The sequence below is a fragment of the Nomia melanderi genome, chromosome 1 (assembly GCF_051020985.1).
Source record: "Nomia melanderi isolate GNS246 chromosome 1, iyNomMela1, whole genome shotgun sequence".
Lineage (NCBI taxonomy): Eukaryota > Metazoa > Arthropoda > Insecta > Hymenoptera > Halictidae > Nomia > Nomia melanderi.
This window is the reverse complement of record NC_134999.1, coordinates 15347570-15374846: the sequence shown is the minus strand read 5'-3', so window position 1 is coordinate 15374846 and position 27277 is coordinate 15347570. Positions and strand designations below refer to the sequence as shown.

Below are 27277 nucleotides of genomic sequence, written 5' to 3'. Positions count from 1 at the left end.
CGTTTCAATTCAGAAACTGAATTATATTTTCCTATTTTTACATAAAAGAAATCTACACAGTGCAATCGTTTCGTTTCTAAGCAGATAGTAATAAGAGCAAGAACGAATAATTATCAGGAAAACGAATAAATAAGCTTAATCCGATTCTACGAACCGATAGGTTAGCACTTTCAGGCAGCGCAACGGAGAGACGCCATCGCGCCGCTTGGGACTCGAACGATTAATACCAGGGCGCGCTTCTAGCGAGCGGCAGTCGCTTCCTTAATTCATATTTCCTTCGCGCAGCAATTTTTCCTTGGAATAGCGTATCTTGCCTGGTTCGCTGATAATTAAATTGCGAACGCTCGGGCGAATTTACCGCCTCCATGGTGTATTTTATAAAAACGGCGTGCCGTTCCTTACGCGAGAGGTCTGTCAGCTCAGAAATGAAACGGAAATCGTATAAATCTACGTTCGATCCCTCCGTTTCGTCGTTGATCTCATATTTCACGCAGGGCAAACTGAATTGATATTCCACGGATCTTTGTTAGGAATTGTAAATATACGGCGTGACACTTGGAACGTCGGCGAAATAGTTTTCGTTACTTTATCGAATTTATCTAAATATTATACTCGGCGAAATATCCAATAAAATATTCCGTTTGTTAATATATTCAGTGAAATATTCAATAAGCATTTCCATAAAATATTCTGTTTGCTAAAATATCAGTAGAATATTATATTTATTAGAACATCACCGCTACGAAGATTGTTATTGAAGTAACAGCTATTAACCAACACGTTAAAGCAACATCGACCAACGAACGCGTCTGGAATTTAAATAAAACGCGGATCAAACGTAAAATTCTTTAAAACCACGACCGTAACGCGTCTTTCTCGGTGTTTATCCCGCGGGCTCCGATACGCCGGCTTCATTAGGCTCTCTTATTCCGCCGCGTTTTACATAAGCTCGTTACAATATTTACATAATGTATTCGCGGGGCGCGCGAGCGCGTAACGGATCGGTTAACGTTTCGAGTTTACAAACTCCATTGTTTACCTTGCCCGCGCGGTTAACGTGATTAATTAACGGTCGGCGGTGCCGGGTGCTTCGCGAGACTTGATATTTCCACGAGAAGAAAAAAACGAAACAAACATATTTGGAAATGAAACGGGAAAAAGGAAAATTCTGAATGACCCGTTCATTAGCCAAATCTGTTGACTCCGCGAAACAAGAAGCAGAGAAACGATGCAATTTATTGTACACTGATCTCGAGAATTACTCTTTAAATGGAAAACGAAGTGCACGTTGGACAATGCGATTCACGCGATTAATACAAGCGAAACTTATTGCAATTTGCACCATTCAAAAGAATTTTCGTTGTTTCGTCATAAACCCAATAACAGTGAAGTTTATATTAAATACAAGATATCAACTATATAATAAATATTTCTATACTATAGAATTACGAAGGAATAATTGAACCCGAGAAATTTTGCAGTTTTTCACACGTGAAAGTACAATGTCTTTATTCAAACTGTTTCTCGCTATCTTTTACTGTCCTCAAAACAATCCACGAGAAACGAAAACTCTCATTCTTCTCAAGCCGCGGTTTCACCCAATATTTAGAAACAAGCAGCTAGATAACAACGTAATGAGTACTGTAATACCAAATCATTACTGATTACCTCGAATACCATTTGCCTTTACTACGAAGGAATAAATATTACTATAATAAAGCGGTCGAAACTCTCGCGGCAGTCAACGCGTTAACCGCAGAATGTTTGAAAACTGAAAAAAAACGGGGTTGACCGATTTGGCCAATAAGCGATCTGGGTCGCCGGCGACAATGTTGCTAGGTTGCCCGTGGGAAACAAGGGAAAAACGAGAAATCCGGGATCGATACACGCGGAATGGGATTCAGGAGTGCCGGTTCGGCAGAAGAGGTACGTTGCGGCGTTAAAAATGTGCATCGTCGACGACGCTGGAACGTCTGAATGCACGGAGACTCGATTTCGACCGATGACTCCTTATCGGTCTGATAAATCTGATATCCCGGTGCCCCTGGCGCAGCGAACTGCTACAACATTCCGGCAATAATTGAATCGATCGAACCAGAGGCAAGGTAATGGCGCGTAGACATTCTCGTCTCACCCTTTTTTCGTTTCTCCGTCCCACCCTTACTTCCCTTTCTTCCCCCTTTCCTTGGTTTTCCTCGGTGTTTTTTTTTTATCTTTCCCGTTCGTTCCGCTGATTTGTCCGGATATATTCAAAGTATCGGGGCTGTTACGCGCGAAGCAGTCGATTTCACGGATCCCCGTGATCCAGCTTGATCGTTAAATAAATTGCATTAGGGGGGATAAGGAGGTTTCGTCTCGGGGAATATTTGCTCGTCAAACGTTTGTCTGGGAGGAGCGATCTGGAGAGAGATATTTTTACGGTGTATTGCACTTAATAAAGTGTCGTCTACATAATTGTAATATGTAATGCGTAATATGTAATATGTAATATATAATATATAACCCTTAGCACTCCAGATGGTTTCGTAATCTATCAATTGCATCTAATTTCTATAGTATCCCTAGCGAAAATAAAAAATGCTAACATTTCTCAGATTTTACTTTTCTTCTCAGTTTTGTAATCTATCTATTGCAACTAATTTCAATAGTATCCCTAGCGAAAATGAAAAATGCTAACATTTCTCAGATTTTAATTTCTTTCTCAGTTTTGTAATCTATCAGACGCTGCGACTAATTTTTATAGTATCTCCAGCGAAAATGAACAGCTAACTCTAGCTAACATTTATCAGATTTTAGTTTCCTTCTCAGTACAAAACTTGTGTGCGTGGAAACTCTACTAATTTTAAGATAGTTTCTCTAAGATCATTGAAACATACAGAGTTCAAAGGGATAATCTATAATCCATAATACATAATATACAACATATAAAAATAACACAATAACAATACACAAGCATCTTTGCATCTCCACCAGTCCCCATTCACAGACACCGAGATCCAAACGAATAAACTGCAGTATTGTAACAATCACGAATAAACAAACATATTATTCATTTATTCCGTATAGTATCGAAATAACTGTTCCGTATCCTTTACAAACGTTTGCGCGATCTGCCCAATAACACGGCTCGCCGATTGCCAAGTTATTTCACCCATAAATTCGAATGTTATACCGGACCGTGAATTCGAAGTAAGTTTGCAGTGGCCTCGATAAACATTTACTCGGTCGGTTAAATAATTCTTCGCGAGCACCGCCGCCGAATAATTTCCCGTGTATTATGGTATCGCGGATCCTCGGCATATCATTAATTTCCAACAATTTTCGGGAACGACGCGCCGCTCGTTCGCGCGCAAGCTTTTCAAAGTGATCGGTCGCGCGTCCCGTCGATCGCGGACGGGCCAGGCAGCGCAGCGCTTCGCTGTTCAAAGATAAAGACGCGCGTTATCGAAAATCAATCGTTCCGCGACAGTCAAGTATCTCAGGCATCCAGGGTATCCACGGTTTTCGCTTCGTCGCGACGTTTTAACGCGAGGAACGCGGCGAGATGAATATCTGACCGCGCGTGGAGAGTGTCTAAGTCGGGAACTGGAATCTGCGGGAAAAAATCTGCGCGGGGACGGAAGAAAATTTGTCCGTTCGACGCTTCGTTTCCCGCATAATCGATCTCGAAAGCTCGCGGGAAAGTTTTGGAGGAAACGGCTAGCCATGAGCAGACGCGGCGAACTATTTATCTAGTTAACCCTCTATGGGCTGAATTTTTGTTCACGATTATAACAAAATCTATGCAGTACAAAATTAATAAATATCCACATATGAATACGAATTAACAATATATTCAATAGTTTCAATAATTTCATCAAACGAACATACTTCGTAACTTTCAAGTTACAATGACGATAAACTTTCACGCCTGAGCATGTAAAAGTTGCAGTTAACCGATTACCTCATTTTATTCACCACTTTGAGTGCAAAATTAAATAACTCAACAAGATGCCAATATACTGATATGTGACTTCAAAGTTACATGGGCCTACAGAGGGTTAACACGTTGAATGCCATGGGGGTCACCAGTGACCCCCAACCAAATCGAATTCCTATAGTTCACTCGATTAAACCATGATTATTTGAATACATTTCTGTATTATAAATAATGCTAACTAATGTGGCGACATTCAGCTAGATGAACCTGCAATAATAATGCAATTCAATCCAATGATTTAATATTATATCTTTTCCATTTCAAGTATTTTGTACCGTGAAATCGTATGGCATTCAACGTGTTAACTGTTTGACGAGTATACACGTCATCGTAAAGCTTGACACGATACTAATTCTTTCATGAATTCTTTATTTTTTCACATAAACATGTAAGTCTTCTTTGTTTCGCTTTGATCTTTCATTAAAATATACTCTACGTGCGTTCTTCCTGCGTTCGATGAACACACGCTCCATTTTTGTATTTTATTGCGCGCAGAACGAGAGATTTTTCAACTAAATTCCACAGTTGAGTGGTTAACCCACTTAATGATTCGACGCAGCAAACTTATAAAATTTTCAATTCGATATTAAACCTTGTGTACTGTATCAACACATAAAACATCGAAGTAAAACAGTTCTGTCTCTTAATTTATATATGATAATCAATTGCGTTGGTTGCGAAAAATAAATAATAAGAAGGCAATAATAAGAATGAAAGTGAATAATCGCGCTGCTTCGCACTCGAACACTTAACCCTTTGAACTCTGTAGGCTCCAATATTGCACCAGTTGTAATATTAAATATTTTAATGAATCTTAAAGAAATCACTCTAGTCATTCGATTTTCACATCCAAATTTTGTACTAAGAAGGAAAACGAAAGATCGAAGAAATGTTATAGCATTTCTAATTTTCGCTAGGAATACTGTAAAAATTCGTTGCAGTTGCTGATTGATTACAAAACAACTTGACTAAGGGTTAAAAATCATCGATTCACCGGCCACAATGCACACGCGTTACATTTCCTTTCCGTTTTGTTGATCTTGCCTAGGAAAAAATTGTTTGCCACGTCGATTCGAATATTCATGATGAAAAGGAGCGAGCTGGCGCGAAGAAGAAGGAGGACAGGCGTGCACGGATGAAAATATTATCTGATGCAGACGTACCGTAAAGAGTCCAATCCGTTACAGGTGCCACGGACATGCCGCACTTGAAGACACCGCGATAATCCATGGCGAGCGTCATGCCTGTCGCGTATCCACCGTAACTCCAGCCCCATATCGCCGTCCTGGTGCGGTCGATGTACGGCAGAGTGTCTTGTAAGTGCCTGCAACCGGTGGTAGAATCGTTCACGCATAAAAATCATCTCTGAAACGTGGGGATACGCACCTGTGGACGAGACCTCGAAATTCGAGTATTCAGATAATTGAATAACAAGAATTGAAGGTTAGCAGTGTGCTGGTAAGTAAATTTTTTGCTATGTAAAATGATTTTCATTTGAATAATCAAGATTTCGTGCATATCAATTGTGTTTCTCTATTTGTATAACGTTGACATCGAAACGCAGAATATTCGTTGTTATTGGAGAAACTTCGTAATATCCCCATAATGTAAACAAAATATAACCATCTTAGTTCTATACTTTGCAACTTTTGTCTGAAGTATTTGTTCGTATCACTCCATACTTCTTAAGTTATCGAGTTTTGTCGCTCACTGCGCGCTCCGTCTCTCGTCGGTACGATCTTTCGTTCTCTTATCATTAAAATAGAGGTTTGTATAAGAATCTTAATTTCCGAAGAACATCATTGGGAAAACAGGACTTCGCCGGCCGGTGGGCGAGGGTCAAATCCGCAAATAATAAATGTCAACAGCAACGGTAATGAACGGTAAATCGGTGCCGTGAAGTTTTCTCCCCGTACGGGGGGGATGGAAGCTTGTCCCCCGAGCTCTCGTCTGCGAGACACGAAAGAAACTTTCCGTTCAATGCAACACGCGTACCCATTGTGTACCCGTTCACATAATATCAAGTGTTTGAAAGACAGTCACGATACATCCCCACGGCTCCCGGAACTTGTTTTCACTGAATGCCGCATTTATATGTTCATAGCGTCCGCGGAGAGCACGACGGCTGGCTGTGTAACGCGGTGGCCGCAGATATACAGGGTGTCTCTCAACACACTATCGGAGGGTAACATCATGAACTCGACTCACACGTATAGTGGGCGAAAATTAGTGAAGTATGAAAAAAGTACACTTTTTAGAAAACATGTAATATCTTCACATCTAATAGTAGGATTTCAATGAAATTTGGAAAATAGGTATCACATAGTATTTCGAAGATGTAGATGAAATTTAAAAAAAAAATTCAATTTTTAATTTAGTTTTTTATTGCTTCATTTAATGCATAACATGGACCGAACGATAATTGTTAATTTTTGAAAGTTTTAAAAGTTCATGTAGTAAGAGAAAAGCGTAATAATGTTTAGGAATATTTTATTATTCAGTTTCTTATGTAGTAATTTTATTGACTCTAATATTTTTTTAATGTATGGTATTTTTGAAAACACTCACCCCTATGAAGGGGAACCTGACAAAACTTACACATATAAGAAATTAAACTTTTCTTTTTATGCACTGCACGAACACAACATTAAAAAATTAAGACTGCCCAAAAATTAGTGACAATGAAAAAAAAACAAGCATTGGTAAGTGTTTTACTAACACTTAGCGTACGTTCTGCATAAAAGGTATTAATACCCGACCCGTCGATAGTGTGTTAACACGTTGCGCACTGGTAACGAGAAATCTCGTTTTTCTATAAAGACTCTTAGCTATATAACTTTGATAATTACCACAGCATTTAACCAGTTAACTGTGTTTGACGAGTATACTTGTCATGGAGAAGTTGCAGGATTTTGTGTCATGACGAGTATACTCGTCGTGAAGAAGTTGCAGGATTTTGTGTCATGACGAGTATACTCGTCATGGAGAAGATGCAGGATTTTGTGTCATGACGAGTATACTCGTCAAACACAATTAACTGGTTAAGGAAATATTAAATTTGATTGGAACTAATTGTCCATTTAAAATATATTAGATAACAATATGATACCCGAGCTTTTTTATAGATTGTAATATAAGTGGATCTCACTGAAAATCCGCAGAATTTAATTTTCTGATAATTAGCCGAAGGTACGCAATGTGTTAACAGTATTTCTGTACCGGTACGCAATGTGTTAGTACCGGAGGTGTCGAATGGCACCTGAAATTTTACCTTAAAATTGTTCCTCGAGTTTAGTTGTATATTTTGAATTGATTTCTTTACTTTTTCAGTGACGATTACAAAATTAATTATAGGAAATGTCCAAAAGTCGATTGACGACAAATTATTAAACTGAGAAGATAATTTTAAGTTAAAACTTCAAACTTCGGTAGAAATAGTGTTAACCCGTACAATGACGAGTGAGGTTAATTTAACAACAATCAATGTTGTTCAGTATCCATGGATTAAAGCAAACAACTATTCTGCTATCAATTTATTCTCTTCAAATGAAATTTCTACTTCAAGTAGAATGGGCAATTTTGTTGTATTTCTTTCAAATTTTCAGTAGTAAAATTTTAACCCTTTGCACTCGGGAGGAGACTCAGTCATCACTTGATTTCCTACAATGATGCTATAAAGTTTGATATTTAATATTATACTTCATACAATGCATCAATCTGAGAAATATTCACGTAAAATAGCTTTGTCCGTCAATTCACGTGAATTTCTCGTCGAGTTGGTTTTACAAACTATCGTCTTCATCTCATCAGAAAATGTTGAAATATTTCTAGTGAAAAACTTCGGAGTGCAAAGGGTTAATACACTATTTCTACCGTGGTGTCAAAAGACAGGTACGCAATGTGTTAAGAGAGCAACTCCAGTGCAAGAAGCTAATTCTGTCTCAGGTGTGCCACGATTTCCGAAACACCTTGTAGACCAAGGAGAACACAGGAACAGCGAGAATAAGAAAGGAATACGAGACGGGAGAAGAAAAGGAGGGAGGGAAACGTCTAAATGGCTATTAAGTCGGATCCGTAAACGCGGGGATCAGCTAACCAGGTTACAGGTGGAGGAGGATCTCTTAAATTTGAAAGGCCACGGCTGTCGCGCGATCCTCTTCGGGGAGCAGATCATAAAAATCGTTCTTAAAGGATCGGCCACTAAAATAAATGTCGTTCGCCGTCCTAAGTGCTCGTCCGTCGGATGCATTATGCATCCCGTGGTCCGAGTTTCTTATGTTGAACCGGATCGTACGATGAAGATGAATTTCAACGGGGAACGCGACGACGAGTGCCTCCGCTCTGAATTATACCGGGCGACACGAATCGGATGTGCTTCCCCCCGCCGCCGGGGAACTTGTAAAACACGCGGTCAATTTTTACGCCGTCGTCGACGGCGAAGACACGGCTAAAGAGATTACAAATATTCTACGGATCGTTCGTTTCTGGCATCGATCGTTCGGGCGGGATTATTCTTCCGCGGTTATCGGGAATTCGGGAGTTTAATGTCGGATTGATCGTGCTTTAAGATTCTTTTTATTGGCTTTATTTAGGTCCTCTCGTAGCTCGAAGTAATTCTGTTTTTGGATCGAAACTACGCTCTGGGAGTTTTGACCCTTTGAACTCTGTGGGCTCCAATATTGCACCAGTTATAATATTAACCCTTTGCACTCGAGAGGTGATTCTCAGTCACCACTTGATTTGATGCAGTGAAATTATAAAACTTAATATTTAATATTGAACTGTGTATAATGCATTGGCGTGTGAAATATTGGGGTAAAAATTTCTTTGTTTCACAATTTACTTGTGATTTCTCGTTCAGTTCATTTCAAAAAATATCTTCTTTGTTTAGTTAGAAAATGTTAAGTATTCCTAACGAAATACTTCCGAAAGGGTTAATTAGGTTTTATTTGTTCTATTTTAATAAGGGTTACTTTCGAAAGGGTTAACCCTTTGCACTCGAGCGGCGCCTTTCAATCAATTGATTTGACCGAACAAAATGATGAAATTTAGAATTCAATATCAAATTTGATATAATGTATCGAAATAAATTAATTCTGTCAATTTATTGATACCTCATAAGAAAATGATGAACATTTGTTGAGAAAAATATTCTCGAGTGCAAAGGTTAAATGTTTTAATGAATCTTAAAGAAACTAGCCTGAAATTATCAGATTTTCCACATATCCAAATTTTGTACTAAGAAGGAAAATAAAAGACCGAAGAAAGGTTATAGCATTTCTAATTTTCGTTAGGAATACTATAAAAATTAGTTGCAGTTGCTGATTGATTACAAAACAACCTGGAGTGTTAAGGGTTAATCCTTTGCGCTCGACAATATTTTTCATTAAACATTCATTATTTTCTGATAAGTTAATATTATTTGCAACTTACATGAAGGAACATTTTGCATGAACTATTAAACTATTAAAATACTATTAAAATTTTAGCATTCTGCTGCGTTCAATCAAACGACTGAGAGTCGCCCTCGAGTGCAAAGGGTTAAATCTCAACAGTTCTGGATATCAATAGTTATAGTTCAGCAACTCTAAATATCAACAGTTCTAAACTTCGATGATTCTAGGATTCAATATTACTTGTGGTGGAGGTAGATGGTACGTCGTCCCTTTTGACCTGCAAGGGTCAAGTGGTTGAGCTGCCGTTTTCTATTTGTCAACTGCTGGTCAGTTACGACACAAGATGGTAAAATGTAGCAATCGATAAAACGCTTCCAAAATTTCCTTATATTATGTTAGACACGAGCGAGCATAATTGTGCATACCATAAATCTCGTCGCACCGACGGCTGTGTCGCAGCCAAATAAACGGTGCCGGGACAAACGGAAATCCGAGCGCTCCGCTCGTCGGCAAACGAAAGATCGAAGCCTCGCAATTGTACAGTAAAGATCAATCCAGACGCGATCGGTAAAAAAAACAGAAGGAATCTACGGAAGGACGTGGCCGGACTGCAGAGCGTGGCCAATGTAACGGTCAATTCCAGCTGAAAAGATCGACAATGGGCGGTCCCATCAGCGGGGAGCTTCTCCAAACAGTGTTCTCACGGTGCATTCGATTTCTTCGATCCGAGACGATACGTGATTTCCGATCGGAACGGGGCGAGGGACCGTTCGGTCCGCAGCTCCTTCCGTTCCAATCTTTCCTCGGCTATTGTCTCCCGTATCTCGCGTGCTCAATAATAATGGCGCCGAGGGGAGGGCCGTGGCGGCGGCCGCGCACGGTCGCCCATAGAAATAGTAACGGGCCGGCCTCTCGATCCTTTTTTCGCGAAATTTATTTAAGCTCGTAAATCGGCCCCTACCGCTGAATTCTATTCCCCGTAGCAACCGGGCATCGATTTTCAGATAGAATTTCATTTTTCCCTATCCCACCGATCCACTCGCCCATTCTTTCCCTACTGCTGCCGGTGCATTGTCTTCGATTGCAGCTTTTAACGGATCAGTTGCGCGCGATCGACACCGGAAATCTCGATTGAAGCTTTATAGCTTACCCGGGATCGATCGGGGCGAGCATGGACATTATAGGGAAGAAGCTAACGCGAGTACTGATCGAACGATTTGTCACGTTTGAATCTTTGTTTTAACAATTAATGAACGACTGGGAAGGTGTTGGTGTTTTAATTATTGATTCGTTACGTTCTTGGTTTGCGTTGGAGTAGAGTTTGTTTATTTCTAAGAGTTTAGTTTGTTGGTAATAGAGAAATTCATGGTGTTGGGTGTAGAAATAATGATTCGAATTTTTGAGAGACGCCAGTGAGGATTACAGTTAATTGTAGTTTGACAAGAACGATTTGTTTCACTGAAACCACTGTTTCGACAGAGTCGAATTCGACAATCGGGTAAACAAAGGAACGAAACGAGTGGATGGGCAAATGAAAGGATGGAATATCGTTTGGGAGATGTAGCCGACCACTGATGTCGGTTTCATTCCTCTTTAATCGTATCAACAGGTTGAACTTCACACTTCCCGCATTTATTGTTGAAGTACCGCTTGTTTCAAATAATCGATCCACTTGACAATCACTTTCCATTAGTATACCAAACTCGGACTTCCAGTAATTCACGGGATTACAATAATTAATCTCCTCAATGAAGACCGTAACAGAAATAAAGAGAAACATAATCAACGCTAAATTCACGGACGTTTATCCGATACTTTGCTCTATTGTTCCCAGAAAGATTTCAAAGAATCTTCCTCCAGAAAGGGTTAATTGATAATTCGACAAACATTTTACAGAGGAACGTCTATTATATTTTTAATAATTGCAAAATCAAAGAATTAGAAATCATTTTTACCCGGTAGTTTTAGTGTTAATTACGCACCGGACATTTTTAGTCTATCGTTTAATTGCTAGCCACATTAATGTGACATTTTAGATATCTATAACACAAATTCAAAGTAAAATTACAAAATTCCTTATTCTTTCTCGTAAGTTACAAATGTCAGTTTGATTGATGCTCAACACTAGATTTACAGTGTACAGTTTGTTCTATTGTTCTTAGAAAAATTGTTATCCGTTAATTTAGATCTGTTCAATTAGAATACATATTTGCATAACTTTAATAAAAATCGACCCAAACATGTACCAAATAATCCTCATAAAATTCAATACGAGTCAAATTGACTTCCGTAAATTTAGTGTGAAAAATGTATCAATATAATCATTGACGCTCGCGTTTCTGCTGAAATTTAGCTGACGTACACTGTGTTAACCCCTTGGCTTATGATTTCTTTCTCAACCGTGATCGATACGGCTACTTTGTCATTAATAACTTATTGGAAAAAGAGGAAAATTCTAAGCATATGTTATATCTATATCTCCTTTTAGGTATAATAGTTGATTACAGAGGAATAATATTTACTTTGAACTCGAATGAACTGAGTAATATACATATTTGTTGAATCATGTTGAAAATCTTCACAAGTCTCGCTTGCTGTTATAGAACAAGGGATTAATAAATTCACGCATACAGCTTTTATAAAGACATTTTCAAAAGACAGTTTAAGTGTTTGGTAGTTCTAGTGTTAAGGAAGCATTTCTACTCTCGAATTGTTTGGACCAACACTCCTACCACCTGTTAAGGAATAACGAACTGGTTGGTAGAGTTTTCTTTAGAATATTTTTTCAACATGACCAGTTCGTTTGTTCGTCCATCGAAGGCCTAATGGACCTGGGATAAGAGATCTGTATAAGTAATAAAGAAAAAACGCTGAGGAAATATTGCATCGTATGAAATCCACTGTACAAGTAAGTTAGGGAATTCCCTGAAGACTTCAATGGAGCAGAGAGTAAGGAGCTGTTTTATTATAACGAATTTAAAGGACATGTTCCTCTTGCGTTTTGTTCGTTGTTTTATCATTATGCGAGGCAGGTGTGAGCTTTGTGTGAAAAAGAAATGGTTGATAGTAACTTTCAGGAGTGTTTATAAAAGACTATCCGACGCTGATGTGTTTCTTTCTGAGAGAAAGGAAGCTAGAGATATGTATGCAACGATACCGTTGATAATATTTGCTTTTATTGAGTTTATAGTTTATGGGCGATGGTTAATACTTAATGTAATGTTGATAGAGCTTGTGTTGTAGTTATTATTACATTGTTTTTACTGTTACTTTGTGTTATAATTATATAATGGAAAATTCTAGAAGCTATTAAGATTGCAAACGTTATATTACGTACATATAAAGATAAATTTTGTTTCTTGATATTTTTACTAATATGAGAAAAACCTCTAACTGTCAGAGTTCAAGATTTAAAGGGTTAAGAAGCCACCGATCGACGAAACGCAGACGACTGCGATTTTCTCTTCGCTAAAATTATCTTACAGTCGCTTGTCGACCGCGAAGAGTTGATTTCCTTCCGATTTAATTAACATCTGAAAACTGCGAACCGTCAGCAACGCGACAAAAACAAATTGAAATCGTCGCCACTCGATAATACTCGAATCCCCGTTTTCATTGACGAACGGGTCCACTTCATCTCGCGAACCGTCCGAGGGACACGGGAGAAGCTTCGATTCGTCCCCATGGGCCTGCGCCATGAATCCTCGTTCCGTCAAACTCGTGCAACGCGAAAAATCCCAGTCGCACAGCTTTATCCAGCTTAATTGCATTTTTCTTCCCTTCGGGGCCAAGGGTTGTATCAGAAATAATCGAGTCCAGCAACGGGCTGGCCCCCGACTGTTTTCGGCGGCGCTTTGCGGCCTGCCTGTTTAATTAACTCCGACGCCGCGTTGTCGGCTCGGATCAAAGGGAAAGAGGCGGTTCATGCCTCCGGTGTACCGAGGATTCCGAGCCAACGGTAATACTGTACCGATAACTACTCGTCGCTCTTAATTCCTCGCTCTACGGTTCAAGTGATCTTTCAACTTGCATTCCGAATAGTTTGAATAGTTCATTAGCCAAATCGGTAGATCTCTGCTTCTTTGAGTTTTCAAACGTGTAATCGTTAATGATTGATCGGCTTCTTTGATCGACTTTGCACAAGGACTTTCCAAAGTATTCAAAGCATTTTGCAGATGAAGCTCCATTATAGATTGAATCATTAACATTAGGATTACCGAGTAGTGCAATTAGATTTTATAATTTTTCTGTAGAAACCCCAGAATTGTGCCTGTTCAGATTTCAATCGATTTATAATTTAGATCGACTTCTTTGATCGACTTAGTATAAGGACTTCCAAAGTATTCAAAGCATTTTGCAGATGAAGCTACAATGTAGATTAAATCATTAACATTAGAATTACCGAGTAGTTCAATTAGGTTATCTAATTTTTCTGTAGATACTCCAACATTGTGTCTGTTAAGATTTCAATCGATTTATAATTATTCATTTCCCTAAGTAGCATCCGTGTCTTTTCAATAATTGCAGAAGAGAAATGCAGAAATGTGTCATTTTGACCCATTTGGTAGTTCTAGTGTTAACTAGAAAAAAGGTACGCGCAGAGCCCCAGTTATTTAAATAATTAAACTATTCGTTTGCAATTTCATATTCCACACACGAATGATATTTAAAATAAATTGCTTTACTATTGGGTTTATTTTTTAAAATTTTAATTTATTATTACTATGAAGTAGCAAGAATTATTTTGGCCATGCAGGAGAATAGAAAAATAATAAATAAATAATAAAAAAATAAATAAACTGCAGGACTAGAAAGCAATCGTAACATACAAGATACCCAATGTGAAATGAAAATGTAATACCATAACTAAGTTGATAATAGTAAACATTGTAACGCCAAATAATTAATTGCTTTTCTTTGTTACAAAAAGAAAAACTCTACAGGAAAACGCTTAAGATTTTCTAACAACGAAGTAAAATGGACTACGTAGCGTTTACTTGACGTTCCGTTTAAAAAGAAATGTTCCAAATCAATATATCCTGTCTCATTATTTTTCTCTACTCTTCGTTTACTGGTTTAACCAACGAGTGACTGATATTTCGTTCGGTTTCTACCTTTGAACACTCTTTAGGACGCGTAACGGCCTTTCTTCTTCAATCGATCGTTCGCCGAGCTACTCTGTAACCGTCCTGAGAATCACTTTCTCCTCTCATCATCCTTCGCGTCTCGTTTTCATTTTTCATACCCACTTTGCGGCGGTTTACGCTTGTTCCTTCTTGCGTCCTCTTTTTGCATTCCGGTAGATGGAGAAGCATCTCCGCTCATTAGCTGGTAGTTACCCTCTCCTCTTTTTTCGGTTCTCCGCTCTCCACTTCGTTTCACTCCTTACGGTACGCGCTCTCTCCGCCGCCCGTATTGTTCACTTTTTTGCCCAGCCCTCCTCGTTCTGTCACTTTGTTGTACTCCGCTGCTTTGCTCCGAGTAAACACTAAGTACAGCGCGGAGGTAACAAGTTGGCTAGGTGGAGGAATGCTGTCGGGTCTGATTAGTGCCTCGTTGCCCGGCCACTGTTCAACCCTTTGTTTAACCCTCGAATTGAAGTATTCTCGGTGTCTCGTATTGGGGCTCGTTGGGAAGTTATTTTACTCGGATGCAGTTAAACGGAGAATCTTGCGAATTATTTGGAAACATTTAACGGGCAAATCGAAGGAGCATTACAAAAAATTGGATTCGAGAATGTTAACACTTAGGCGACCGCCTAAAAAGAACTACAACTACAACCTCCTCCATTACTTTCAATTGGACTCATTCAATTAATTCGGTTCGAAACTGTGTTTTGTAAAAAGGAGAACCGTATCTGATGAATTGCAAATAATCCCACTTCAAGACTTACGAAATAGCAAAAGAAAAGATAACCAGAATAAACGTTGCTAAGTGAAAAGTGATCTCCCCATTCGGTTGGCTGAGTGTTAACCATTTGAGTGCTACCAAAAACCCGATCGACAAATGCCATCCCGTTTCTTTCGTTTCAGAAACTGAATTACACTTTTCTACTTTTACAAAGATTGTAACGCGATCGTTTCGTTTTTAATGTTAATTTGATTCTACGGAAGAGGGAAAGTAGTACTTTTTTATACGCAACACAATGCCGTGTGTAATCTGTTTGGATTTATACCATTTTGTTAGATACGAAGGTGACCTTCGCGAGAAGGTCAGACACGAGGCGAAGATTTTTAACCCTTTGCACTCGAGAGGTGACTCTCCACTTGATTTCATACAGTAAAGCTCTAACATTTGATATTTAATATTACACCTCGTACAATGCATCAATTTGAGAAATATCGAAATAAAATAGCTTTGTTTTTTAATGCATATGATTTCTCGTCGAGATAGTTACAAAATATCGTCTTTGTCTCATCAGAAAATGTTCAAATATTTCCAATGAAAAACTTCCGAGTGCAAAGGTTAACTCCCAATGCAGCAAACTTATAAAATTTTCAATTCAATATTAAACCTTGTGTAATGTGTCAACACATAAAACATCGAAGTAAAATAGTTCTGCCTCTTAATTTACAGAAGATAAACAATTGCGTTAGTTTCGAAAAATATCGTTAATATTTAGTCAGAAAGTAATGAATATTTTTAATGGAAAACATTGTCGAGTGCAAAGGTTAATAATTGCGAAAGGTACCAGGAATAGATTGTTCTGACTCGTCTGGTTTTTTAATTGAAATGCTATACCCGTATCGTAAAAGGGTTAATAAGGTTTAACAAACATAAACGTCGTTGAGTTCAATTTAAATGAAACATTATTGTTCTTGTCAGCAGTTTGTATGGTTTATATTAAATCTATAGAAAGAGAATGTTTTCTCGACCAGTGCATCATTAACAATAAATAGTTCTAACGAATGCACCAACGAAATTCAATAAGACAAGGGGTTAAACCCTGCTACGTCGTTCTCCGACTGTGATCATTCCTGCGTCGAGCTAGAACGGTTTTTCTATTTTCCCTATTTTTCTTTCTTTTTAATCGCGCGTTTCGTCGCGTTTCCGAAACAACCGGCAACAAGAAAAATTGCGTGCGCGATTCTCGCGCGAAACGGGAGTGATCGTTTGCGGCCGTGGAGCAGGTTAAATCGATCACGGCTCGGTGACACTGTTATATTCATCCCTGTAGGGCCATCTCGCCCCTAAATGGAACGCGAGCCGCCCTAGCCGTACCGGAAAAAACGAAAGGAGAACCAAAAAAAAAAAGAAAAAACAAAAAGAGAATTTATCTGTCGGTCACCGGGACCGGTTATTCAACGATAAAGCGATCGCGTGGGCGGAACGGCAACATCGGCGGCCTGATGATGGAACAAAGAACCGCAAAAAAAGAGGCTGAACGACGGGGATCGGCGTGGAAAGCCACTGGCGATTGAGGGGAAGGAGTGACGGCGACGGAGCGAAGGGGAGAAGGATATTCGGCTGATCCGAGGCGAAGGATTCTCGAGAAATAAGCAGCGATTTTTCAAATCCCATCGAAACCGGAATATTCTACCGTTGAATGAATAAAAAGCTACTGAAATATCGGCTGGCTCGGGGAACTGTATTTTCGGGGCGCCCGGAAATCTCCGAACAATTTGGCAAATGGAATATTTAGCAAAATCGTAGTTTCCTTCGTAACGAGGCTTGATCGTCGGGATTGTTGAAGTGTTTATACTAAGAATTAGTGAAAAGAATTGATAAATTCCTTTAAAAGAATAGGATCTTAGGAGATTAAAAGAATAGAAACTCGGGAATATGTAATTTCCATGAATTAAATAAAAGAAACTGATATAAGGATCGTTTTTATATTAAATAACTTCGATGATAAGATAAATAAAACTCGTCGTTATACAGAGATACTCGGTAGTTATAATATTAACCTCCGTAATGCAAATAATAAGTGATTATTTACATCTTCACGATGTTCCATAGTTGTACAATCCAATAAAATGTACAAAATTTTAAATGTAACTGGCAAGAATTTCAATAGTGAAAAGGTCCTCATGATTTCTTAGTGTTATACGTACTCGATAATATCGAGCACTCGCGAAGCCGCAAAAGGAAGGAAGAAAACACCGATCTCGAAACACGGGAAGACACTTCAGACGTCATATCAACCGCGACGCTCCGTGTAACACGGTTCCGTGGCACAAAGAAAGCCCGTAGTAATTGAATTACCCTGTTACACCCGGTAGGCCGGCGTGTACTCTTTGAACGACTCAATCAAGCCACTCTAGAGCTTCGGTTCTCCAAATATCAGACGGAAGTCGTACGCGAACGCTTTGTGCGCCTTTCTCTCTCTCGCTCTCTTCCGTTTATGAATCCGAAAAGCTTCTCAGAGGACCATCGATGCCACTCAGAGGGGACATCGTTCCCATCGGTAGATCGGGGAGATTGATAGCAAATAGAAATGGCGGCGGGCGGAACGAGAGGAAAAACGATGCTGGAGAGCACACTTTTTGCGCGCACGCCGAGAGAAGGGAGGACGAAGAGAAAATGGGAAAATGAGAACGAGAGACAGGGCTATCGAGAGAGAAATGGGAGGACGGTGTGTGGGAAAGGAAAAGAGAAAATATGAGGTGGGAGGAGAGCGATGAGAGGATAGGAGAGGAGGATTGAAGAGTGAGAGGAAAGAAAGATGTAGAGGGATGAAGAGAACAAAGACAGATAAAGAGAGAAAGATCGAAGAATAGAAAAAATTAGGGAAAGTGATAGAGGAACAAGAGAAGTTAGATCTAGAAGTATAGAAAGACACAGAATGCTTGAAAACCAGAAAGAGAATTGCGAAGAAAATAGAGAAGCGCAGAGAAAAAGAGTCTAAGGAAGAGGGCTGTAAAAACAGAGACAAAGACAGAAGCCTGGTGTAACCGAGGGAAGCGGCGAGGAAGAAAGAAGGTCGGACAGAGTACCAGATACACGGAGGGACAAAGAGAAAAAGTGAAATTGGGGGACGGGGCAGGGGGAGAACAGAAAAAGAGGGTGGCGAGAGGAACAGTAGGGCGAGGGGCTGGAGAACCGAGTAAGGGAAAAAGGGTGAAAAGAAGCGCGGTGAAAAATCGGGATAGGGGATGGGTCGGGGCGTCTGAAACGCGGGTGAGAAACGGTGACAGGGACGCAGGGCGGACAACGCCGCGCGCAATAGGGCAAAGGTTAAAGAGAGCTGGCCGATTCCGCAATCGCTTGGCCGGCTTCCAATTTCACGACTCGCTTTTTACAGGCCGGACGCGGTGCGACGCGCCAGCAAAACATTGCAACGTGGATACACGGGGGTGGCCGCGCAGCCACACGACACCGTCGACGCCTGGCTACCAATGGGGGGCTGCGGGGAACGAGCAGGGGCCGGGGGCAAGAAAGTTATCGGTGGAAACGCGGCCCCGTCGGTGCACTATCTACATTGGCGTAGAAATTTTTCACCTCTTCGGAGACGAGTTCCTTTTGAGAACAAAGATGATCTTCCTTTCTGGTTGATCGTAGTTTATTTTGTTCAATGTCACAAGTATCGCGTGATACTAGTTAGAAAGATTTGAGAAGAAAACTGTTTGATGTTTTGACCAGAAAACGCGTTTGGCCGCACTGTGGACAAGACTTCGAAATTCGACTATTCAGATAACGAGAATTAAAGGTTAGCATTGCGTTGCTAAGTAGTTATTGCTATGCAAAATGATTTTCATTTGAACAATCAAGATTTCGCGCATATCAATTGTGTTTCTCTATTTGTATAATGTAGACATCGAAACGCAGAATATTCGTTGTTATTGGAGAAACTTCGTAATATCCACATAATGTAAACAAGATATAATCACCTTAGCTCTATACTTTGCAACTTTTGTCTGAAGTATTTGTTCGTATCACTCATACTTCTTAAGTTATCGAGTTTTGTCGCTGACTGCGCGCTCCGTCTCTCGTCGATCCGATCTTTCGTTCTCTTAGCATTAAAATAGAGGTTTGTATAAGAATCTTAATTTCCGAAGAATATCATTCGGAAAATAGGATTAGGATTTTTTCATATTTCACATTAGACATTATCCAACTCATAGTGCCAAACGTTTGCTTTCTCAGAAAGTTGGATTTATTATAGGAAATAAGGTTCCTTAACCAGTTAAGTGTGGAATTTGGTTTGAAAAATCTTTCATTGTCTCAATAAAATCAAGTAATGAAGTGTATACTCGTTAAATGCAGGCCAAATGCACTTAAAATATATCCTAACGAAAAACTAAAGCGAAACGAAGAAGAATTACACGTTTGTCTCAAAAAATGAATAATCCATCGTTGAAAAAGTTAGCATCATTAACCGTTTGGATGCTAAACAACTTTTGTGGATATTTACCAAAAATGCGGAAGTGATTGGGTGTGTATGCAAAAAAATTGATAAGAGTAGTTATCTAATGAGATCACAAATATTGTATTATTACAAAAAAATATCAAAAAATAACATTTATTCAAATAAATTTACTTTATTTATTTCTTAAAAAACATAGTAAGAAAATTATAATAAATATTAAATGAAAATTATAATGAAAATTATAAGAGTTTTAAAATGACGTGTATACTCGCCAAACACAGTTAACTGGTTAATGTTGACATCGAAACTACTAGACGAGTCAAAATGACTAAGTTTAAAGTCTTCTTTTCGCAATTATTGAAGAGATGATTCGGCGAGAGGCAAATCGAATTGTAAATCAATTAACACTAGATTTATTGACGTTTACTGTACAGTTTATTCTATTGTTCTTAGAAAGTGTTCGTTTGATGGAAATTAATGTTGACAGAAACTACTAGACGAGTGAAAATCATTATGCCTGATGTCTTCTTTTTGCAATTATTGAGAAAATATATTTCTCTGAGAAATTATTCAAGAGATGATTCGGCGATACGCAAATCGAATTGTAAATCAATTAACACCAGATTTACTGGCATTTATTGTACAGTTTGTTCTATTGTTCTTAGCAAAATTGTTATTCGTTCATTCAGATCTTAAAAATTAGAGGTTTAAGGGTAGACAATTAGGATACATATTTGCGTTAATGAAAATCGACCCAAATATTTACCAAAGAATGCTTATAACATTCAATATGAGTCACATTGACTCGTTCCGTAAATCTAGTGTTAAAGTGTGAAATTTCAAAAAGTTAATTTAACTATTCGGTAGTTTTAGTGTTAAACTAAAATCAAATATATATACACACATACGCCAGTATCCTTGAAGAGGTTAAACCGTACTTTCTGCTGATCGTAACGCTGTTTTGTTTTAGTGGCTTTGTTGTAGGACTGTTGTGTGTGGTTTTCTGCTACTTCCGGATGCCATCGTTGTAGGTTTGAACAAAGTGTATAATATACGAGGTATTTATTGATTTTCGTACTCTGTTGCCTTCCATTTAGAACTTGTTTCGGACTGATTATGGGGTAACAGCCACTGCGTCGGTTCGCTTGCGATTCTATATGAAGATACTAGCGGAATCGATAACTCGAGGACAGATAAGCGGTCGTCGTCGGAGTGTCGGCGCGATAAAGACTCGCTCTATTTATTCATACTTTGCTCCCTATTTGCTTCTTCGTTTATTTTTTCTAGATTTCTTGTAGATTCTTTTTAGGTGCATTCTATGGGTGTCTTGCTGTCGAACGTGACGAATGTTGTGAACTGAATTCGAGAAATCTAGATGCCGTTCAATTTTTCTGAACCTAATTTCTATTTACTTTGTCTGAGATCGGTTGGTAACTTCCAGGGTAAACGTAGAAATAGAATGAACATGAAATTCCTTTCTTCCTTTAAGAAATTACTGACGACAAAGTAGTTCGATCGAGCGCAGTTAAGGACGGAATCATAAGGCAAGAGGTGAATTCAGAAATTGCAGCTATCCCCAGCTTGTCACGACGATAAGCATCGTTCGAAATCGTATCGGCACAGGAATTTCGAAGTTCGAGTCTACTCGCGGCGGAGAGGATGCGGAGAGGCGGTTGTTTGCGGGGCATACGTAATTAGAGCTCGAGGTGTTGTCGGATATAGGGATGGGAAAGCAATTGTTTGTTAATGGCGCAATATTATTTCGGCGCGGGTGGATGCATGCAACGAGGGTTATGATAAGAAGGTAACTGCGGTCAAAATATTGTTCATTGAGGAAAAACACAGCTTTGAATGATTGTATACAAAGATGAATCTACTTTTAGTTCATTGAAGATTAATTGGAAGGCCTGTGTTGTTCGTGTCATATCGATTAACTTTCACCAGTCGAAGACTCTTCAAACTATTCGAAACTTAGATCAGAGCAAGATAAATTATACAAAGCCCTAAGGTACTAGAAGATACGAAAACTGTGATAATCTTTTGTTTGGTTAATTACAGTCTTTTAATATAATTGATATTAAAACTGTTTACATTATTGATATTGAAACTGTTGATATTATTGATATTAAAACTGTTGATATTATTGATATTGAAACTGTTGATATTATTGATATTAAAACTGTTGAAATTATTGATATTGAAACTGTTGATATTATTGATATTAAAACTGTTGACATTATTGATATTGAAACTGTTGATATTATTGATATTATTGAAACTGTTCACATTATTGATATTGAAACTGTTGATATTATTGATACTATTGAAACTATTGACATTATTGATATTATTGCACCTACCAAACCTAGATGGAATACTTTGAAAACGTTTCAGAATATTTCCTCGAAAACGAAGTCGTTAAACGTTCTGACGCTAGAAGTCTCCTATCCGTTTAGCACCGACTGCAGAGTGATTGATAACGTAAACAGCAGCGTCCTTGTTAGGTACAGGGCTAAGGAATGCGCCACAGTTGGGACAAACATTCTCTTGGCAAAGGGTAAGCCGGTACAGTTATACGACAGTGTCGTCGAGTTAGAAGGGAAAAGAGGATTTCAGAACTTAAGACACACTCGACCGTTCTTGATCGCGGGAAATAAATAGGGACTTCAGGGGTGGGAAAAATTGCTCACTTCCATGGCGTCCCGCGTCAAAGAGTTCCTCCTCGAAAGACGAGGTCAAATTTCGCGGAAAAGCCGCCGGAGTTTCTCGCGGCAACTGCGACGACAAGATGAAACTCGACGGGAAGCTACGCTCGAGAGTGTACAAGGGGAAGTTTCTGATGCGTCGTTTAGCTACGAAAGTTAGAATCTGAACGCGATATCCCGTATTAAGGGAGCGGCGCGGGGCTGCCAGTTTGTTGAACCGTCCTCGAATAGTCAATCGTGTCGCGCGCCGACCTTGTTAACCCTAGTTTCCGAAGAATTCAAGCTTCCGTAACCCTAATCGTGCCACATGTTTCTATAACGAATCATACCATGATGTGACTCTCAGTCACTTATGAGAACAAAAGGAATGATATACTATTAAATCATTAATATTTATACTATTAAATCATTAACATTGAATTTTTCCCATTTTGTGTACTTTGCTCTATGAAATCGCATGGCGTTGAACGTGTCAACCCTTTGAAAATAGTTTTCTACCTAAATTACGTGCGACTTAGAAGGTATTGAGTATTTTCAATGAAAAACTGTTGAAGTATCAGTTAATATTAAAGTTATGAATATTATATCGTATATACTGTGAGTAACAATTGAGTTTACTTGTTTTTGGTATTGCAGTTTCGAAAACTGGGAAATTTGAGATTAAGTTTTCCAAGAATAATAAGGAATTAATATTCACAGAGTATTCAGCGAGTTTATCAAGTTAATAAGATTCTCAACTGAAATGAAATATTTGAATGAAATTCGTAAGTTTACCAGTTCAATTGTCTATCTGATTTTCATCAATATTGGTTGTACAACAAGTTCCAAGGTGTTCACACTGAAATCCTCAATATTTCCGTAAGGAATTTTATTTGCACCGATTCTGAATGCGGATGCCAGTACCCTCCTACGCGGCGCGGAACGCTCGCAGGAATATTCGTGAATCGCGATCGGCCGCGTTACAGTTATACCGCGGCGGAAACCAATCGTCAGCACTCGCAACACAATTTCCAAGCGAAACTCGGGGTCAGAGTCCTCGGCACGCTCCCCGGTGTTTGCCGGATTTCGCCTCGCCGTACTTTTTCGTGTTCCCAGGCTGAGCATTTCCGTGAAAGGAAAACGATGCCACGGTATTTCGGCCATTCAAACAGAAGCAACTAGGCTGAGGCGAACGTTGTTCTCGAAGAAGAGTTTCGGCGAACGTTTGAGGAATTGTATCAACGGTCTGGATTATATTTACGGAAGAATGGGCCGACGTGTGCGAAACGCGGCCGGAAATCTGATTTTCCGTCAAGGGTGCACGTGCATTTTTCTGTGAACAATGAATGTTGCAATATATTCTATAATATATATATCATTCCATTTGCAATGTAATAATAAGAAATACCTCGATAAACAGCAAGACTAATAAAGAAATCAACCTATCGGAACTTCAAACTTATCTGAATCGAAGATTCATAAAAGCTTCCTGAAACTCCCTTCATTATTAAATCGAATTTTCAAACACTAGAATACTTAACCCTTTGCACTCGAGAGGTGACTCTCGCTTACCACTTGATTTCATACAGTCAAACTTTATAGTTTTTGATATTTAATATTTTTATTTAATATTATTTTTTTGATAATTTTATAATTTGATATTTAATATTATACCTTGTACAACGCATCAATATAACAAACATTGAAATAAAATAGCTTTGTTCCTCGATGTACGCGTGATTTCGAGTTATTAAAATACCATCTTCATCTCATTAGAAAACGTTCAAATATTTCTATCGAGAATCTTCTGAGTGCAAAGGGTTAATCAAATTCTCCATAACACCTCCTCCGAAATTTACATAAAAATCATCAATCTCAAACCACTGGAAACCCAGAAATCCCCAAAAACCTTCAACAATCTACCTCTCTCGACGGAGAAATAAGCACAGCAACGAAACCTCTATCAAAAACGCAACAACCATTTCCTCCAGACTCGGCAGAATCGCGACGCGTGTAGAATTAACGACGCAGAAAGTCCAGTTTCCCAGATTTTTAAACCTGAAAATTCAAATGTCCGCTTTCTTCGTCGCCCACATGTTCTCACCGGCTGTTCCGTCCTCTCTTTTGTCGGCCAACGGAACAAAGAACCCCGCCGCGGCACTATGAAGCTCTTCAGGGGGTGGTTTCGACGGCGAAAGCTAGGAGTTGCCGAGTCGCGGCACGGATCCGCGTTTCTTGAAATTCCCTGGCAACTTTACGGCAAATCTAATTATAGGGAGAGCCTTTCCGACGACGTTCACCATCCCGTCCCCGTCCCGTCGGCCTGGCCGACTGACTTATCGGGCGAACGACGCGGTAATCCACTAATCCAGCTAACAAACTCGCCACGTCCGACCCCTGCTCCCGTCGACGCGACGCGACGGACGAATGCGCGACCCCTCAAACGAAAGTTCTTTTCTCCGCGCGACCCGTGTTCACGGTTATCGGCTAAGAAGCCCCGGGGCTGGAATTACTTTCGCGTCTTTCCGAATTTATAGACCGAGCCCCGGACAGGTTCGCAGGTCCCTGAACCCTCTGGGGAGGGGACCGAAGTCCCGTCGACTCGTATTTCCTTCCGGTGTCACTCGGCAGACGTCTTGAAACGGGTTAAGTAATCGACGCGAAGCTTAGGCGATCTGGGATTTTTCGGTTGCCGCGGTGTTTCTTTTGTACCGGGGATGAAGGGAGGATTTGTCTGTGAACACACTTTGCTTGTAGGTTTTCATTTGTAGGGGGCTGTTCGTTCGTCAGTGACACTTTTGGGAATCCGAGTCGATTCAGACGGAAGGTAACACGTCGAATGCCGTGGGATTACTATAGTTTACTCAGTTAAGCTATGATTATTTATAAGATTTATATATTATAAATAATGCTGCCCAATGCGGTGACATTCAGCTAGATGAACATGCAATAATAATGGAATTCAATCAAATGATTTAATATTATACTTTTTCTACTTATTCTCTCTTGAATAGAGCTGCTGGAATAACGAATGAAAATGATTGTATATAATTGTAGCGATAGAATGATAGATAATTTCGCGAGGACTTGTAATTTTCTTATTATATTCCAATACTGGAATTTTTTACCTTATGAATTATACGTTTCGAACATATCGAGTTAAGATAAGTAAGCTCATAGGTTAGGAACATGGCGGCAACGTCCGCCATCTTGAGGAACAATCTCTCAGTACCATCTCGGTCCAGATCCACGTTTCCAATGATTCGAATGAATATTCGTTACACTCGCCGGCGATCGAATAAATTATTACGACAGTTGAAAAACGTTCATGGAAAGAGAAGCGAAGAGCGGTGGCAGGGACGTCATAAATTGAGTTATCCCGACGTCAGCCGGGATATATCGGATCAGATCGCGAAGAGCGCCGCGGCGCGGACGCGGCGGCGCATAAATATAAATCGGTCGGCGACGTCGGGCTCTTTTGTTGACGTACGCCCATTAAAAATGCATAGGCTAACAAGAGCGCAATGAGTCTTTTTGCATTTAAAACACCTCCTGACCTGGCGACATTCGATAAATTGCGCCCCCGAACACATTTTACATGTAAATAGGTTGCAGGAAGGAATTAGGGAACGGGTGTCGCGATCAAATCGAACCACCCCTCCGTCCGCCGCTCGGGAAACACAATGAAACTATAAAATTCTGATCTATTTGCATTTTAATCGGCGAACTACCGACCGGAACTGCGTCGCAATTCTTTTTTCCACCCGCGGCAGAAACGAAAATGTCGGAAGCTCGTTACGCGTCGGACGAAAATATTACCGCCGACCGAGGAAATTGTACGTCGGCGTTCCGCGTATTAGGAATTAATCATCCGTTACGTATGTAAATAGAAACGGCGGGTGTATTTCACCGTGAAAGGTATCAATACGTGTGCGCACGGTGGCAAACTCAGCTCGTTTGCTTTCTTTTTGTTCGGGCCTGTCGACTGAATAACGGAACGAAAATTGCGCACGACGTAATTCCTCCATTTCGCCGAGTAAATGAATAAATGGCCGGAAATATTGTTCCAGAATTTCGCGCTAGATGAAAGAGCTACTTTTGTCTTTGAGCGAGCGACGCCGCGCCATTCACGCGCCAAAGGTGCACGAAATGCAATCGAACCGAAGGTTTACCGAGAAAGCAATCAATTTTTGGTTTGAATTTTTAATCTTTCGACAATGGAAGAGAACCAGCGTGAAACGGTGTTGCGGACTTTCGTATAGAAACGTTTGAGTAGTTTTTATTTGAAGTGGTATAAGTCTGTTTTTAGAAGAAAATGAATCGACGGTAGCTTTAGTGAGATATACATATCCTTTTTTTTTGTATATATGATCGCAATTAATGGCTTATGATATCCTCATAAATTAATCGAAAGAAGTTTAATTGTAAAGAGTCATCGCAAAAAAGGTTTCCTTTGAAACTGGAATTAGCCCATTTGCTAAAAGATCGTTTATATTGTAATAATTTTCTTAATTATTATTGCACAATAAAGTTCAACAACTTTATGGTTTTATAAACTTGCCAATACTTTGAAGTCGATTCGAAAGCAAGCACCCAAATATCTCAATGTTTGAAACAAACGGACTTGTAACAACTATCAGAAAAAAACGGCTCGGTTACCGCAAAGTATATTCTCAAAGATCTACTATCCTCTGCTTACAGTTCCACTAACTTTCGCGGGAAATAAAGGGCCCGCAGAGCAACGCGAAGCAGATGTAAATAGAACTTTTCAATTCAAAGTGGAAAATATGTGTTCCCCTGTTCAAACGACGCAACAGGGAGCCTCGGTCAAAGAAACGAAACGGTAAACATTGTTCCCGTTGATTACGAAAGTTTCTGAAAAGAAAAGTTAGAGCTGCGGCCGCGGTGG

General features: G+C 39.5%; 1 protein-coding gene and 1 long non-coding RNA gene across 7 annotated transcripts in view; one reads left to right on the top strand and one right to left on the bottom strand.

Moving 5' to 3' along the window:
• LOC116431069 (venom dipeptidyl peptidase 4) overlaps positions 1 to 27277 on the bottom strand; it is a 447002-nt gene that overhangs the window by 7921 nt on the left and 411804 nt on the right. For all 6 annotated transcript variants that reach the window (XM_076374132.1, XM_076374131.1, XM_076374129.1 and 3 more), the window contains one exon: positions 5143 to 5303. In XM_076374132.1, coding sequence (XP_076230247.1) covers positions 5143 to 5303 — 161 coding nt within the window. The remainder of the gene's footprint in view (positions 1 to 5142; positions 5304 to 27277) is intronic.
• On the top strand, positions 5284 to 8383 carry LOC143175878 (uncharacterized). Its single transcript, XR_013000531.1, has 3 exons — positions 5284 to 5437; positions 6084 to 6213; positions 7925 to 8383. It is a non-coding gene; the product is annotated as an uncharacterized LOC143175878 (long non-coding RNA).